Source organism: Gymnodraco acuticeps, unplaced genomic scaffold, assembly GCF_902827175.1.
Source record: "Gymnodraco acuticeps unplaced genomic scaffold, fGymAcu1.1, whole genome shotgun sequence".
In the NCBI taxonomy this organism is placed as follows: domain Eukaryota; kingdom Metazoa; phylum Chordata; class Actinopteri; order Perciformes; family Bathydraconidae; genus Gymnodraco; species Gymnodraco acuticeps.
The window spans coordinates 141,453-160,706 of NW_022989931.1; the positions used below are offsets into that span (position 1 = coordinate 141,453).

At 41.5% G+C, this 19,254-nt stretch overlaps 1 protein-coding gene across 1 annotated transcript in view; it reads left to right on the top strand.

Annotated features, from left to right (window-relative positions):
• ehbp1 (EH domain binding protein 1) overlaps nucleotides 1-19,254 on the top strand; it is a gene marked incomplete at its 3' end in the record, with an annotated part of 170,572 nt that overhangs the window by 16,037 nt on the left and 135,281 nt on the right. The window contains 3 exon segments of the mRNA XM_034209946.1: nucleotides 12,405-12,462; nucleotides 12,563-12,658; nucleotides 16,635-16,688. Of these exon segments, the coding sequence (XP_034065837.1) occupies nucleotides 12,405-12,462; nucleotides 12,563-12,658; nucleotides 16,635-16,688 (208 nt within the window).

Sequence of the window (19,254 nt, forward strand, 5' to 3'; positions counted from 1 at the left end):
TTTTTCATTGCCTGTCCTGCTATTTGTGTTCTTTTAATCACACAGCGATAAGAAACAATAACAATGTGCCTACATAACTGTCAGTTGCAGCCCTAGCATTAGTATTGGTTATAGTAACAGCTACAACATTAAAAATACTTCTAGGCAGATTGAGGAGGAAGGAGAATGGGAGAATGAACAGAGGGGCAGAAACATCCATCTGCATAATAATAACTTTATTTGTATCGCACCTTTCATACAGGGGGTTGAGTTCAAAGTGCTTTACATCAGTAAGAAATACAATCAGTGTAAAACAAGCAGCAAAGCATCAAGTGGGATAAAATAATGCAGATATATATATATATATATATATAGTAATCCCAACAGGCCACCTTGTTTATGGTTTGATTCAGTTTTAGTAGAATATAAAATACATGACTGAATGATGAAATGAGCACAAAGTGCAGACATACTATAATTATATTGAGGTACTTGAGACTAATCCTGCAACTGTATAGTTCTGCTCCACAACAGTTCGAGAATGAAGAAACCATCACGTATGAAAGGCTACATGTGAATAGAGGGGCAGAAAAACAGCTTGCACATTTACATTTCAATCTTGAACAATGCACAGCGGTAGACAGTATCTCATTTAGTATCATCATCCTGCGCTTCGCCGGAGGCCTTCGAGTGCTGAGTGTGCTTGGCCTCTCTCCGAGCCGCGGTGCCGGTGTGGTGCAGATGGTGGATTCTGCCAGGGGGGTGCAGGGCTCGGCATCAAAGTGGAAGGACTCCTCGGTGGTGCTGGTCGAGGTTTCACTGCCGGTGCCACCGGGGGGTGATTCTGCAGCCACCGGACGTTCCTTAATTTTTTTAAATAAATTCACAGTTAGTTGGATTTAATACCATGGCTTCTTAAAACTGTTTACTAAGCATTCATAACAAAACAATACCCTGAAATGTGTGTGCCATTAGTTTGGGGTGTGGTCAAGTGTGAGAGGTACATTGTAGACACATTGTGATGCTCTATTCAGATGCTAAAGACATACTTCTAGAAGATTCAGAACACTACAAAATATAAGACATATTTTATCATGTATTATTATAGGTTAAGATAAAAGCGACTGTGCGGGACACACCAAATTGAGTTTGGGCGACGGGACACGCTTCGTCTGCCGACTAACGAAAACGGCCGAAATCGGCCTGATGTGTCAGGGCCTTAACATGTATCAAGCTGTTTTTTTTAATCTCTTTCTAACTCTCTTTCTTCAAATTCTTACATTAGTTTAGTCAGGGACGGTGGTTTTGAGCAAGCCCTTTGTTTCTTTCTCACGAGTGTTAAACAGTGAAAAGATACAAAAATGCATTGCTTTGAGTTTTCCCTCTTAGAGCCTCAATGGCTTTTGCAGACATACAGTTAATATGGACTCCCCCGTCGCTGCAGAAGGCGAGTGATCAGGGGGGAATGAAAGCGTTTTGGAGATGAGCCAGTAAACTAAATCAACAAAATGAAAGGTTGCCTACCATCCCACATTTATTTTGTACCATCTAATCTAAAAGTTGTTGCATCAGTTCATTTAGTCTTGCACTCTAGAGACAATGGCATTTTAATTTTGTATTGGATGTATTTCAAGCATTTGGTCAACTTGAAGAATCTCAGCAGCACAGACCATTTCACAATTGTATCTCTTAAAATTCTTTCTGCAGACACACTTTTCCTCTTCACTAATAGGCCAGTTATTTTCCTTTTCCTTCTCCTGGCTGCCAGTCATCATCACTCACGTTGACATTTAGCTTTCCTCTGTCCTCTGTATGCCTTTTAAGGCGGGTAAGATTGAAATAAAGCCATCCCTCAGGGCAGGTGAGGGAATAGGCCTGTAAAGGCTGTGAAAGACCCTGACTGTGACGTCATGAAGGTGTGGGAAACCTGTCTGTGGTTAAACTCCTAGCATCGAGCCAATGCAACTGTCATTTTAGGTCAACTTTGTAAATTCCTAAAAAAGAACATGCAGCTGACTTGAAACACAGCAGGCTGCTTACTGAATGCAAAATGCAGCTGCTTCAAAAAGACTCTTAATGCCTCGAGCAAATGTCTGGAAAAGATTGCCTTTTTGAGCTTTAGATCATAGCGTCACATTCTGTGTGGATATTTACAGTAGTCTTCATCAAACGCATAAGATACCACAGCTGATTGGAGAAAAGTATCTGTCTTGTGCTTAACAAAAAGCATAGGACAGGCTTGATGTTGCTATGATCTTTTACAATTAGAATACTATCATACAGAGGTGTGGACTCGAGTCACATGACTTGGACTCGAGTCAGACTCGAGTCACAAATTTGATGACTTGAGACTCGACTTGACAAAATCACAAAACACTTGCGACTCGACTTGGACTTGAACACCAATGACTCGGGACTTGACTTGGACTTGAGCCTTCTGACTTGAGGTGACTTGCTACTTTAATTCAGAGGTCTCCAACACGCCGATCGCGAGCTGCCGCTAGAAGAGCAGCCTCCCGTCGGGGAGAGCAGAATCTTCAGCCGCTCCTACTCTTGCTGAGAATCCTTGCAGGCAGGGGCGGGTCTTTATTTAGCTGGGCCACCATGCGGCCAATCATATGCGAGGACACACTAGGATCATACCATTATGTGAAAGAAGGGTGAGGGGCATAGCAGGTGTAGTGGTACAGGCCAGCTGCACAGAGCGACGGGGAGCCGGATTGAAATGCAAGCGCGTCGGAAAAAGGCAAGAAATGAGCGAAAACCGAAAAAAGAAGCAGCATCTGGCTGCTTGTCAATGATATTGGAGAAAGCAAAGCTGAGTGCAGGATTTGTAAAATGAAAATAACCTTCAGAGCAGAGTTTTTTTTTTGGTAACCACTCAGGATTTATTGTCAGAAGTGGGAGAAGTTCAGAAAATTAAAAAAGTTACAATCAGGGTTCCCGCGGGGTCTTAACAAGTCTTACATTTGATAATCTGAATTGAAGGCCTTAAAAAGGTCTTAAATATGATTTAGAAGGTCTTAAAAATTATCGGATTTGAAAGGTACTTCTGTGTTGCGATAGCGTCTAAATATGTTTTGGGGGAAATGTCCGGGCTGCAAAGTAACCAGTCAATAGCCTTTCAGTTCCCCCCAACAATTTGTATTGAATTAAATCAACATGGAACCAGTAATCACTAACTTTGTTTCCCCCGGCCCCTTATTGGAGAACACCCAGCTAGTAACCTAGCAACCAAGCTTCAGCTCATGTAGCCTATCTCCGAATCTACTTACAAATTAATATGGGGAAGTGTCAGTTCAACCGTATTTGGTTGGAAAACATCTAATTTAGTGCTTGGTTGAAACCAGTGGAGGGAACGTGTTTGAAGCCCGCTGCACCTTTTGCAAAATAAATTAGTGTTTATTTTGCTAGTGGAGCGTTAGCTAGTGCAGCAGCTCCCGCAACAACTCCGGGGGACCTCCGGGCGAAGTTTGGGTCTAAGTCAACCCTAAAAGCGGAGGTGCTGTAGACGCTAAATACCGTAGCTAAACACCAATCATACAACAGCAACGATGAAATAGTGTAGCCAAGGCAGCAGAGCTCTGAATATAGCTCTTGTCTCTCACTCACACACACACACACACACACACACACACACACACACACACACACACACACACACACACACACCACACACACACACACACACACACACACACACACTTTTTGTCTAACACGCTAACACAGTTCTGTACTGTTACGCTGTTGTGTTCAGTTCTTATGTTGAACATGAATACGTTTACTGTGTAAGTGATTATGGGACGTATTTCTTCTTTCATATCAATTTTCCTTCATACTTTATTGCCGTGAAATAGGTCTTAAATTCTATTCTAAGTGGTCTTAAAAAGGTGTTAAAAAGTCTTAAATTTGAGTTGGCGAAACCTGCAGGAACCCTGTACAATAAAAGGTCCTGCTTTCAAAATGTTACAAGTAAAAGTAGAAAAGTATTAGCATCAAAATATACTTAAAGTACCACCTGCAGAGGGATCTAGATTCAGGTTTTCTCTTCCCCATAGAGACGCCTCGCTGCACATTATCCCTTGCATAAAGATAGATCGTGGGTCCCTCATAACATGTTGTACACAGTGGAAATAAACATTCTGGTTACCTCAATATCAGGGATCTTATTCATTAAACTCCTTCTGAATCAAACCGTCACGGTAGCCTTACCTTACTGATCCTTCTTAAATTAGAAAAACACACGTTACTTTACCAGCAGAGAGAAAATTGATTATTAAATGATTAATGTGACTAAAAAAGAGCAGTTTGATTATTAAGTATTATTCTGTTGATCGATGTCATTACATTTGGTGAAAAGCACATAATGACTTGTTTAAGACTCGTTTTGTCAAAGTTTAGGACTTGACTTGAACTTGAACTTGCCCATCCTGACTTGAGACTTGACTCGGACTTGAGCGCAAAGACTTGAGACTTGACTCGGACTTGCAAAACAATGACTTGGTCCCACCTCTGCTATCATACATAAACCCACCTGGTCTCACACTTTTATGCAAATTCATCATATTGTTGTTTAATTAAATTACATTTTAATCAACATTTTATGATTTAAAAAGAGTTACCCTGCCACACATCTGGCTATGGTTTCAAACATACAGTACACAGTACACACACACACACACACACACACACGTGCATAACAGGCATGATCAGTTGAGCTGCTTTAGCTTTTCCTCCAGTCTCTTGTGTCTGACATTAGTGCTTTCAACATTTACTCTGTGTCAATGACCCAGCTCCTGGTTGCCTCATACGCTGACTGGAGGTCAAGGGACTGTCGGTGTAGAACAGAAGAACTCCCTGACATTAACACTTTGTCACTTTATGAACTCTGCAAAAACACGCAGATCCTGTCGGCTCAAAGGTCCTTTAAATGGTCTGCTCCCAGACCGGCCAACTTATGTTGTTAACAGATTCCAAAATGTTTAAAGGGCAGACAAAGTGCTTTACATTTCCCATAGGTTCAACATGATTCAGCTACACCACTTACTTCTGCCTAAATGAGAGTTATGGTATGACATGTTGAATACAAGTTTAAATTAAAGTCTTACTTTGCCCTTTTCAAGTCATGTCTTGTGTGTGTGTGTGTGTGTGTGTGTGTGTGTGTGTGTGCGCTTGTGGGAGTGTTGTGTGTTGTAATTGATCAGGCAGGATGTGACACACAGATTGTGTTTGCACTGCTGCATCTGTCTTAATAGAAAAGGCAGAGTGTGACTGATAGTGAAGTGAGAGCAGTCCTCTATCTCTGCTTCCTCTTTTCCTTTTCTTTCACTTGTCATTTCTCAACCATCTTCTTATTCCTGTTTTTTCTTATTTCCCAGTAATGACTTGTCAAAGAGTAAGACTCCCTCACCCTTTTATTTCATTGCTGATTTTCATATGGCTTAGTTGTACACTTTTTTTAGTCTTCATCAGTATGGACGCTTATGCACATTTTATTTAAATCGTTCTCATATCATCAGCACGTCTTACATTGTTATGTCGAAGTATAATTTGTCCATTAAAGAAAAACACATTTAGAAATACATACTGTGGTAGCTGTGGGATATCTATAGGTATTAATGTCTTGTAACATCCCTGTTAGGACAATGTTCAAATAAAAATGTTCATGGTAGAGAATGGTGTGAGAATGGAGTATAAGAGTAGTTGGATGATGTTTAAATCACATGTATTACATTGCAGTGACTATATCACCTCTTATATCCCAGTTTAGTGTGTGTGTGTGTGTGTGTGTATATGTGTGTATCCTATCACATGTGAAGTGGTTCCTTCCTCCTGCCTCAAGGAAAGATAGGGCAGCCGCAACATCCTGACGCACCCTCCACTTCCCACCATGCAGGCAGATTGACACAGTCCCATTATATCACAGTATTGGGTAGATAGCATGTCAGCTTGCTTGTGTAAATTGCAGCAGAATGTCTGTTTAGTATGCATTACAACGCTGCTGTAATACAACACAAACAAATCTACATCTTACTCTCTCATAATGTCTGTGATTGACAGGTAGACACGAAGTCTGTCAGCAGACGGCAAAGCTCTACCTCCTCTGAGTAATGTCAGCATTTAGTCAGGATGATACTTATCTGAATTCACAAACACACACACGGTTTGAAATACACTGGCAGAAACAGACAGTGTAACATAATGCCAGGCCAACAGCTGCTAACCTAAACCCTGCTATACGTGTGTGTGTGTGTTCTTGTGTCTCTTCAATGCTGATTTGGAGACCATCCTATCACATGTGAAGTGGTTCCTTCCTCCTGCCTAAAGAAAATATAGGGCAGCCGCAACATCCTGACGCACCCTCCACTTCCCACCATGCAGGCAGATTGACACACAGAGCCTTGAGTGAATTACCAACAAGAACCTTTTCCTATGCTTTAAAGGTCACCTATCATGCTATTTTTAGGCAATAGCATAGGTCTCAGATATATAAAAATATATAAAAAACAAAACATGTCTATGAAGTGTTTTGCTCGAAATACCAAACAGATCACCCATTCTAGCCATGCCTCATATCCCTCTATTTCACTTCCTGTTTCAAAAGTGCTGATTTGGGGATAAAGCCTAAATAAAAATTGATAAATAAAAAGGAGGGGGCTGAGCTCATGCGGGACCCGGCAGCTACTGTCTAAACTAAATGCTGCCGTGATGAAACGCCATATCATGGATTATCAAGGATTCTCTCTGAAACAGTCTGGAGCTCAAAGGCTTTCTCTCTTGCCGGTTATACCACAAGGTGAGTTCCTTTTTATTTCCTGCTTCTTCACACACATGCTCTCCAGTACAGGTTAGCTCTGAGTGTTAGCGATGCTAATGTAAACACCGACCATATTACGTCCAAAACAGTCAGGCATTGTTTCTGATAGCAACGTTTCTGATTGGGCCGTGGGTCCACATTTCAGATATTACGTCATATCGGACGCAAATCTGGATCAGCTCCGTTTTTAGAGATGTGGGTACGGAGGAAAAGAGAGAGGGTTTTGTTTTTCTGACGCTGCGTGAGTTCCCGACACACCGGGGACACATCTTTATATACAAGACATCAAAAAGTTCATTTTGCATGATAGGTCCCCTTTAAGTGGCTCATATTATCCTAAGATGAATTATCCTAAGATGAATTTTTTATTTTTTTTAAACCACCAATGTGTTCCCTGAGCTCTGATTTATTAGTTAACAATATAAATACCTGACATCCATCTGTTAGTTTTGAACCGCAGCGCCTCTGCAGTCCACACCTGCTCCTCTTCACTTGATCTTCTCCTGCCTTTGTGCAGCCCAACGTTTTTTTTATCCTTGCGCCCATAAGCACATGCATTTATATTGAGTGCTGACATAATGTTTTTCAATACTTAGCAGCACATCGGCCAACCTGAGTATAGACACTGATAAAAAAGAACTGCAGGATGATATGTTGTTTCCACTGCACAGCTACAGAACATAAGGCGTAACACACTCACAAGTACTTTCAAGCATCATGAAAACTGATACATAGAATTTAGACCGTAAAAATTGAATAAAGTCCATATATTATTAAGAATAATAACATTTAAAAAAAGGGTTAGTTGTGTAGTGCAAGAAAAATGAAAATGAAAAAAGAGCAACTGTAGGCAGATTCTTGCAACTGTTATTTTTTTGACCGGCTATGATGCTAAAGTGTCTTTGGTTAAACCATAAAACACCTTGCTCCCTCACTGAAGGTTTCTCTGGACTGGAAGGTTCTTTGTTAAACACCTTATATTTCAATGTAGAGGGTTTATCTGTGTTTTGTGTGTCAGAGGGCTCTCATCTGGTGCTGAGCTTACTGACCCACTTTCGCTCTTATCTGCCCTCTCCCTCCGGTCTGCTCACACACTATCACAGATCCTTGTGTTCACTTTTTATTTATTTTTCAAATCAAATCCATGCTTTAACCCAAGACTATTATTTCCCCCCCTCTCTTTCAAACATCTGCTGAGAGTTAAAGGGGACCTATCATGCAAAATGCACTTTTGTATGTCTTTTATACATAAAGATGTGTCCCCGGTGTGTCAGGGAACTCACGCAGCGTCAGAAAATAAAACCCTCTCTCTTTTCCTCCGTACCCAAATCTCTAAAAACAGGGCTACAACGGAGCTGATCCAGATTTGCGTCCGATATGACGTAATATCTGAAATGTGGACCCACGGCCCAATCAGAAACTCTGCTATCAGAAACAATGCCCGACTGTTTTGGATGTAATATGGTCGGTGTTTACATTAGCATCGCTAACACTCAGAGCTAACCTGTACTGGAGAGCATGTGTGTGAAGAAGCAGGAAGTAAAAAGGAACTCACCTTGTGGTATAACCGGCAAGAGAGAAAGCTTTTGAGCTCCAAACTGTTTCAGAGAGAATCCTTGATAATCCATGATATGGCGTTTCATCACGGCAGCATTTAGTTTAGACAGTAGCTGCCGGGTCCCGCATGAGCTCAGCCCCCTCCTTTTTGTTTTCATTTAATCATTTTCTCTTTTTTTTTAAGCTTTATACCCAAATCAGCACTTTTGAGACAGGAAGTGAAATAGAGGGATATGAGGCATGGCTAGAATGGGTGCTCTGTTTGGTCTTTTGAGCAAAACACTTCATCGACATGTTTTTTATATATTTGTATATATCTGAGACCTATGCTATTGCCTACAAATATCATGATAGGTGACCTTTAAAGAAACTTGTTTTTATAGACAGCGTTTATAGTTAATCTGGTTATTCGTGATATTTGATTAATGCCAAAAGAGCTCTCACTTACTTGTGGAAGCAGATATAGGAAGACTTTTGTTTCTTCCAGTAAATTTACTCCGATAAAATTACGGGAAACAGCCGGAGCCTCTCAGGGCGCTCAACAGTGCAGAACATATACTACCAGATGTATTGCCATATGTTTAATAAACCTCCATTACCTCTTTTTGTAACATCCTAAAACTTTAAAATGAAATTCTTAATGTTACTACCAGATGTATTGCCATGTAATAAAGCTCCATTCCCTCTTTTACCTCTTTAACGTTAACACGTCTTCTTGTATGGGTGAGAGCTTCTGAATGCACACTTTAAATGTGTTTCTTCAGGGCGCTCTGTGGCCATTTGTTTCTCCTGCTGTAGCATTCCTCTCTGCTGGCTCATTGATTCCTGCGAAACACAGAAAGAGCATGCAGGCCTGAGGTTGAACATGAGGAAGTGTGAAGAAGTCTGCTAGCCTGCAGGAAAATACTTTACATTTTTCTCACAGTGCAGCGAGTACTGTACAAGGGCTAAAAAAACAAGAGGGGGATATTTAATGCGTCTGCTCTCTTGATATGGGCCGTGTTGTTGTACAATAGCTTCTCTATGGGAGGCCTCTCCTCCAGGCTGATATGTTGCCTGTCATTCTCCCTCTCTCCTCTCTTTTCCCTCTCACTCCTCCTTTCCTTCCCTTCCCTCTCTCTCTGTTTCTGTTCTTTCGTCCCTCTTCTCCTCTCCACTGTGTCACACAGTCACTCATTCTTCCCATATAATCACTGCTTTGCTGTTCTGAGTCTCAGACATAAGGGCCCATGCACACACAAACCCATTGTTGTGCTATGTAGTAAGTATTTGCACATAAACATTGAAACAGGCCTCAGATAACGTTCACTTAGTACTTGTTGATTTCATGCATTTGCATAATCTTATCAGGTAACTTCACTCTTACTATTTTTGTCATGTTGGAATTTTTACCTTATTTAATCAGTATCAGAATTCCTTTATTTGTTCCACAAGGGGAACATTTAGATTGTTACACAGGGGGTCCGCGGGGTCTTAAAAAGTATTAAAAGTTGATAAATCAATTTAGCGAAAATGAAGGCTATTAAAAAGTATTAAACGGCATCTTCCAAGGTATTACATTTTGTAGCTTGTTTTCAATAAGTATATAAATTGTCCAAAGAGGTTGTATTCTACCGTCTGCCTGAATGTAATCATTGCGTAGGTGTGTAGTGTGATTCTGTGTAGTTTATTGATGGCATCCCGTTGGATGTGACGTCATCTGAACAGGACATCGCACGCTCACTGCTTGATAGCGCGAAGGTCCGTTTACGCCGGTTGTTAAACAACATCGTTATGGGGAAATGCAAGTCTGCGTTCAAATGGTTGGAAGATAAGGAGGAAGGACAATCAATACTGTATATAGTCAATGTGAGGTAAAGTGTGTCGCCAATGTAACCGGTTAGAACTCCAAGTGGCGATGAGGTCTTAAAATGTATGGAAAGGGTCTTAAAAAAGGTATTAAATGTGACTTCAGGATTCCTGCATATACCCTGTTACAGCATAAGTAAAGATGGAGACAACAAATAAACTATTAGATAAAGGGAATGCAGATAATATATACAATGTATAATAAAGAATGAAAGGTTATTACAATTGAATAGTAAGACTTGGCTAAACAGTGCTGGTTGCTGGCCCCAATATATAATGAATATACTATACATTTGGTAATTGAAGAATTGTGACCAAGATACTCAAACTAGACAATTTCTTAATGTTCTCAAACCTGATCTTTGTATTTCAATTTCTTGTGTATTGTCTATTTTCATGCAGATACCGATGTATTTGTAATAAGCTAATATTGGCCTGGACAATTGAACGTCTGTCATAATTTAGACAAATCAAACAAAGTTATTTTAATTGATCCCTGTAGGGCAATTTTCTCCCTTTCTTGTCTCCATTGTTGGGTCAGAGGTCAGCCTCAGTAACAGCTTGATAGCTGGAGAGCTCAGAGCCTGGGGTGGATACTTGCCATAACAGGGACTTCTATTTAGACGGACAATCTTGTAGATTGGCATCTGCTATCTGTTCCACTCTGTCCTCTAAGACCAAAAGATAAAGCATGGTCTGACCTATATGCTGTGATTTAGGGTGTTCATGTTTTCCGTTAGAGATGGGCAATGGCTGAGTTCTGCATGACTCTATAGCATGTACATGTACTCATGCATGGTGGGTGCAGGTCCAGACTTGCCAGCTAGCTAACCGCTTTAGCTTTGTTATGGAGTATTTCTCAGGCTGACTGATTGTACTGCATACACTTATGTGTATGCAGTACAATGTGATGTATAGTGAGTCGTGATTATAAGGGGAACATTTGGCAGGCCCTAATTTGTCAGTGTTTTTTCACATTAAAGCAAAGCAGCATGTCAGTTGTAATTGATTAAGCAGCTCCATGCAGGTTTATATGAATTATTGTGCTTTACAATGCTGTGTGTGGAAGTCAGTAAACGCTCTGTAAGAACGTTGGGCCCTATGCCTCTTATTATTTACGGTTGATTCATTCAGCAAGAGTTATTTAAAGTCGGTTACTAGCTTAATAAAAGTCAACATAGTGGACGATAACCGGTGAACTGAACACACATTTGGGCTTTTTGCTATGCAAACCAATACTCTGTGGTTTAAGGGTTCAGTACTTTAAGGAAACCTGTGTCTCCTGTATTCACATCACACATGTTGACAAATGATATTCACAGTTTGAACCGTTTTGAGCATGTTAGTAGGGCTGCTCAATTAATCGTATTTGAATCGCAATTACGATTATGGCTTGCAACGATTACGAAAACAACGTAATCGAAATAAAATAATTATTTTTTTATTATTATTATTACTTTTAAAAAAAAACGTTTTAATTAAATTACATTTGTATTGGTTGAATTATACTTAAAGTTCAGGGTAATCAACTGTTAAAAACATACTGTTCAACATTTTGTTCTCCAATAAATGGATGTTTTCAAAGTAAATGGATAATCGTTTTTAATAATCGTGATATCAATTATTGACCCAAATAATCGAAATTATGATTTTTGCCATAATCGAGCAGCCCTACATGTTAGTGCAGAAAATCTGCAAAAAAAAATCTGTCTTAACAACCCGACTGTTTCTCTGTTTGAAGATGATGTGAACGAAGGTGATGCATCTTAAGAACAGATGCTGTCAGCTGTCAGTGCTGTGTGACTGGACTGGGTTGATTTGACTCTCAGCCTCCTTTAGGTTTTTCCTGTCATACTAACCTCTTGTCTTTGTGTGTGTGCAGGTGTGTGTCAGTGTGTGTGTGTCTTCTTGTGTATGCTGCAGTCCACAGAGACAAAGCCAGGGCTTAGCCGTGTCTCATGATTTATTCATAGTAAGAGTGGCTGTGCAGGTGTGTATATGCGCTGTTGTTGGTCTGTGTGTGCAGGATGCTTATCAGGGTTTTAAAACCTTCGGCATTACGATACAAGCTAATCAATTAAACTGATGGTATTAACATGTAGAATAGATATTTGGCTAGATGGAGAAACAGTGATAAGGGAATTGATGAATTTACACCTTTTTGTCTTTTTCACTCACCTGTCTCTTCTCTTCTTCCTCACAGGCAACCGGACAAACTGGTGGTGGTCTGGACGCGCAGGAGTCGGAGGAAATCCTCCAAGGTTTGTATTTGATGAGTTCCATTCTAAAACAATATAACTAAAATAAAGTTTCTCCCCTGCAACTTTAATGCTCTGTTCTTTTTGTCCCCCCGCCCTGCAGGCCCACAGCTGGCAGCCTGGCATCAAAAACCCCTACAGAGGAGTGGTGGTGTGGCCTGTCCCGGAGAACATAGAGATCACGGTCACACTTTTTAAGGTGGGCTACAGCCTTTTAAATTAACACTAACACACACCTTTATGTGTTAAGGTGGACCAGGGATGTTTATGAAACATCAGGGGCTTTATGCCGTTAAATAGCCCATTCACACCCTGTCTTAAAATCGGAGATATAGCAGCAATTGTTGAGTTTTACCTAAATGGATGACCCCCTAAAGCAGCATAATGTATTTCTCTTTTGATATATATTTTTAAAAACTATATAAAAGGGTGTTTGTTATAAACAAGTATAAGACGAACAATTTGAAGTGTAAATAAGAATTTATTTCTGAATGGAGTCTGCCAGGACTGTTGATGTTAAAGGAGTTGGGAGAGTATTTTAAGGTTCAAGGTTCTTTATTGTCAAACTAACATAGCTACAGAGTAATTATGTCGTTGAAAATCTTGGGTCACAGGCTTCTCCAACAATTCAAAAATGTATTTTAATGTATTTTTTGACTAAAAGGTCTGTGTACATGTGTATATGTACAGAATAACAGTTGTGTCTGTAAATGTCTGTGAGTGTACAGACAGTATCTGTCACTGTGCCTGCCTTACTTAAACATGCTGGCCTTGGAGCTGACAGGCTGCTTGGAGCTGAGTGTCCTGTTACCTCTCCGTGTCTTCACCAGACCTCCTGCCACACATACCGACGTACCTGCCTCTGCTTATAACTTATAAGGCATACTGTGTTGTCTGTTAAAAGTATAACCCCAATTTGTATGTGGACTGGTTCAGTTGGTAAGCTTCTCTTGCTCTGTTGTACAGTGTCCCTCTGTTCCGGGCTAACTTCCACTTCCTGTCCCAGAGGAAGTAATAAAGCTGTTTTTGTAATGAGACCCAAAGCCAAGCCACTGAAGGCACAGTTGAGCCACATCTGGTTGATAAAGCCACAAATTAAACAGCATTCCCTCTCCTTTATCAGATGCCCTTCAGTCTTTATTAGAAACGTTTACTTCCACTATAGTGCTCCAGTGAAAACTAAGTTATTTTCTGACCGTTGGGTGATACACACCACCCTGATTAGATATAAAGTGTTGTAGAGTTCAACTTCTCACATGGTTTGGTACTACTTACTTGCCATGTAAGGGAATACAAAGTAATGATATAGCAGACCCTGATGCAAGGCTTTTGACCATATGTCTCGCAGGTCCACCAGCTTTATGTACTAAGTTAAATAAAGTGCCCCTTTTAATTTAACATAATATTGCTTTATGCTGGTCTAAATCTGTACAAATGTAATAACCCACAGTTTAGATAAGTCTGCAGTGAGTCGACTGAATGTTGAAGCTAACAGTGGTTTAATGATGCTCTCATACCGCTCTCTGGCCTGAAGCGCTGCAGTGAAGACAGCTGAGCTCAGCAGAATTACAGCTGTTCCTCGGGGAGATGAACACCAGCAGGCAAGCCTTAGCTGGAACTTTTTACACGGCGAGAAAACACTGAATATGTAACGTAACTTTACTGGGAGCGCTCTGCAGACAGAATCGATCATAACAGAGACATAGTCCAGAAAGCAGAGCGGGCACTTTGCACCAGCCAAACCTTAGAAATCCATTTGGCTTGTTACATTTTACACATCTGCATTTTCCAGAACTGTAGAAGCTTAATCAAACCTTGTTATGTAGTGTGTGTTTACCAGCAGCATTACAACTCTGCAGACACCGTAAAGTGAGAAGACGTCAGGCTCGGTTGGCTTTAGCAGCAGTTTACGTGGCAGTGAAACAATGGAAGGATGAAGCAGCTGTATGAGTTGCTGTGTGTGTGTGTGTGTGTGTGTGTGTGTGTGTGTGTGTGTGTGTGTGTGTGTTTGCGTCCATGTGGGTGTTATGTTTGTCACAGGCGCAGTCAGACCGAAAGGCTGTCAGTGTTTGCGTGTGTAGGTGTTAAAGGTCCTTACACAGTACACACCAAGCCGATTTCGGCCGTAGATAGATGTCTGGCCGTCGATGAGCGTCCTGTCGCCCTTCTCAGATTGGTGTGTCCCGCCTCGTCGTGTCTTTTCAGCCACGCCGACACCTTCCGCCGACGATTCAACATGTTGAATCGGTAGGCTGTCGGTAAAAGGCCGCCGGCTAAAGAAATCTCTCTGATTGGCTGTTCAGTTTAGCGAATCAGTGCATGAGAAGCGAAACGGAAGTGAGGGACCCAAACAAACTATTAAGAAGGCTGAGATTTCATTGAACTCCAGCTCTCGACTCAGGTTCGGGAAAGCCCCGTGAGCTTCTCGCTGTAGAGAAAATGGAACGCACGCTATTTGTTGTTTGTTTATATCACGATGTCTGTTCTTCTCTCGGTTATCACGCAGTCTGTCTTCCGGTTGTTGCCTCTTTTGAATGACGAATACACACTACCGCCGCCTGCTGGTAAGGAGAGTTATTGCCACTCACGCATGCGCAGTTCGTACGTGCTACTTGGCCGTCGGCTGAAGTTTTTGCGGTGTGTTCCAGTGCGACTGTTGGCCAAGACGCAGAGACGCGAGGCGACGCAACAGTCGTGGCCCATCGGGACGTGTTCTTTGAACACGTGGCTGCAACAGCCGATTATACTCAGTATTGATTCATCACTTTGTTTGTAAAAGACAAAAATAAATGGCATCGCTTTAAGGATTCAAAGGCTTTATTGTTTTCTGCACAAGAGCTACAGAATCGTTTTTTTAGCCCTGAAAACTTAAAATCCCAGGCTCCACTAACAATGCAACATACAGTATCGCAAAATCATATGATTTTAATGGTTATCCCCAAGGTGTATCATTTGTGAACATTTGCATCAGAGACATGTTAGCAGCTATGTCCTTTTTTGCATTTTAACCTAATAAATGACCACACTAACAACCATATAACATGATTTAGTTGTTGGTGTTATTAAACTGGTTAAGCTGTGCATTGTGAATAAGCTAGTGTGCACAAGAGGAGGGGGTTGATTACATTATATTAGCATGTCTTTGTGTGTCGAGCAGTGATTTGTGGTTGCGTGTATGAGCTCCTGGAGGGCAGTGAAGGTCGCCTGTGCTCGGCTGCCTGCATTACTGTCTCCTCTCAACACCGCGCAGATATACAGGCAGGACATGAGACATCACAGAGGCAGTAATACAGTATATCAACAGAGACGGAGAGAAACATCCGTAGTTTTCTATATTTCTGGCTTCTCATTTAAATATTTGTGTATTGGTGTTCCTGTCCTGTTTCTTGCAGAAATCTAGTTTACAATCACATCTATGGTAAAACACACTTGCACAACATTTATACATAGTCAGTCAATTGATGTTGTCCTGGCAGAGTCAACATCTTTTTATGAATGAAAAGACACCTCATTAAATCAAAACATTTAGCACGTGTATGAAGGGAAACCAGGTCAGTGGGTGAGTGGAGCAGAGCAGATGCGATATCACTCAAAGCTGATTTATTTTTGTTGTTGCAGCTTTTGTGTTGGAAGTTTTCTGGCAAGGTTTTGATAATATAAACATTTCAATCAATTTCTTTAAGATTGAGCAATTGAGTGTTGCCTAAGACAGCCTAGATATATTTTTGTACGTGTTTTTTCATTCTCTATCAAATTACCATACTGTGGTTGCACTTCAATATTCTGTGTATCGGCATACAGTTCGGCAGCGGCTCAGTCAGTAGGGGGCTTGGACTGTGAGCCGTAGGGTTGCCGGTTCAAATCCCCAACCAGACCTAAATATGGAGAGTGGACTGCTACTTGGAGAGGTCCCAGTTCACCTCCTGCCCTGTCGTGGTGCCCTTGAGCAAGGCACCGGACACCCCCCTTCCCCCCTCACTCCCATTGCTCCCCGGGCGCTGTACAATAGCTGCCCTCTGCTCCTAGTACTAGACTCCTGGTACTAGGATGGGTTAAATGCAGAGAACACATGTCACTATGTGCTCTGCATGTGTGACCATTAAAGAGGGTTTCATCCCTCCCACTCTATTCTATTCTATCGTTTTAAAACATTGCTTTTTATATCGCCCTTGCAGGACCCCCATGCAGAGGAGTTTGAAGACAAAGAGTGGACATTCGTCATTGAAAATGTGAGTACCATTTTGTGTTTTCTTTAACATTCAGAGGGGGGGAAAGGGTACCGTATGATTAGATGCCTTCCTGAAAGGCATTTACAATGACTGATGGTGACAACCTTTATGTAAAACACACATATAAATCTGCAACCTCAGCTGTTTTCTGGGTGAATCCTCTTTGTATAACATGTGCAGGTTCTGCCTCCTTGTGGTCATGCTATGCTATTACATGCCTCTCTCTGTGTGGAGTGTAACCCTCAGTTCAAACTACATGTGTCTACTTTCATCATGTTGGCATACATGCTAAACCACAGTGAGTTTTAAGTCAGGTGTGTGTTTGTGGGTGAGTTTGTGGTATTATCAGCCTGCATACATATTAGCAATTGGAACGGCCACTTCCTGAGGTCAAAAACGTTGTTACTCATCCACCAACAAGGGCTGGCTGTAGTTATGTATCCATTTATATAGTCACTCATTTATTTGTTCAACAACATTTTTACAATTTAACTTATAATGTTTTCTTAAATGTCGGTTATCTATCACACTGCTGTTCAAGGCAACAGAAGCAGAGGGAGAAATCACTGACTGTTTGCAAGGCAAGGACAAACACATGCAATGCAGTATAATATAAAAACTAGGGCTCACAGTGAATAATAAAGCGCAGGGAAGGAGAAGAGAAAGGTGTTGATGGAGCAATTTGCTAAATGGAAGGGATGGATTGAGTGAGGAGGGAGAAAAAGAGAGGAAAGTGTACCAGTGGCCAGTGATTAGCTGTTTTATACATCTGCTGGAACCCATTTTGTGATATGTTGTGCTTGAAAGATACTCATAGATAGATAGAATGGATGGGATGAAACCCTCTTTAATGGTCACACATGCAGAGCACACAGCACACACATAGTGAAATGTGTTCTCTGCTTTTAACCCATCCTAGTACCAGGAGTCTAGTACTAGGAGCAGTGGGCAGCTATTGCACAGCGCCCGGGGAGCAATGGGAGTGGGGGGGGGAAGGGGGGTGCCTTGCTCATGGGCACCACGGCAGGGCCCAGGAGGTGAACTGGGACCTCTCCAAGTAGCAGTCCACTCCATACTCCATATTTAGGTCTGGTCGGGGACTTGAACCGGCGACCCTACGGCTCACAGTCCAAGCCCCTACTGACTGAGCCCCTATTGACTGAGATGAACAAGGCCATTGTACCACACATTAGCCTTTCTTGTTTATCTCTTGGTAGAAATGTGTAGTTATTCCAAAATGATTCGCTAGTGTGTGTCTACACTGTGTCAGTGCTGTGATGTGGTTTTCTCCTAAACTCAGTGTTATTGGAGGAAAAACACTTCTGCACACCCAAGTGTCTCTCCACTGGTTTTGATGGAGATAAATTGGATGATAATTGATTTTGCCTTATTAGAGCAGAGGTCACGACTTCCCACAAGCAGGGCCTTTTGACCTGGTGGGGTTTCACTTCAGCAGGTTGCCCCCCCCCCCCCCCTGCTGGATGTACACTGAGACACATCACAGCCTCCCACTTCAGTGCAATTCCTTGAATTGACTGGTCAACGTTTTGAAAAAGCCCATTGTGCATGATTACTAATGAAGTCTTTAGCATGTCTGTCACACGGTACGACTGTTACTGAGAAATGCAAGCCTCGACACGCCTTGCTTAAACTGTCGTTATGGTAAGAAGTGAAGAATGTCATTCACCATTAAGGAATAAACAGTTGTTACCTGTGGTTTGTTTTTGCTGGCATGCAAGTATTATTCATTTTGTAGCTGTCTTACACACTTAAAGGTGGGGTAGGTAAGTTTGAGAAACCGGCTCGAGATACACTTTTTGTTATATTCCATGGAATGCTCTTAACATCCCGATAGCAATGAATATCTGAAGTGCTTTGACAAAAAATCCATACAAAAAAGTCACCTCTGGAAGCCGTGGCGCTGTAAAAAGCACGACCAATCATCTGAGCCGGCCCGGCTAAAGTAACTGGATGGCCTACCTGCCTGTCAGCCTTCCATCTGTGCACAAGCTTATCTCGTGCCCTCATTGGTCATGTGTGTGTTGGAGGAGGGGCTCTGTAAGGAAGTGGCAGATTTTTTCCGGCTGTGTATTTTCAAATTCTAGCGCACTCGAGCTGGTTTCTCCAAAATTACCTACCCCACCTTTAAGTAACATGTATTCTATAATTCTTGCGAAACATTAGTTAGTTTGTTAGAAACTTTACTGACTTCACGTATTCATGTATTACAAGTAAGAAAACGTTAAAACATGGGGAGAGCTTGGAGTTCGATGATTTGCAGTCAAATGAAAGATAAATGGGTCTATTATAAACAGTCTGAAACGAGGAAATTCAGCAAGGACTGGGGTCAGGATGTGGCACTTTGAAATGTATTATTTGTATGTATCTACTTTAACTTATTAGGGACACATTACAGATTCATGGCCCAAGTTTTAGAGGGAAATGGATGGGAGAAATGAGATGTCCACTTTGACTGGAATGAATCGTTAGACCGTGGCATTTGAAGGGGTTATTTAAGGGAATAGGATGAGCAAAGAACTCTTAAATGAATACTCAGAGCTGATGG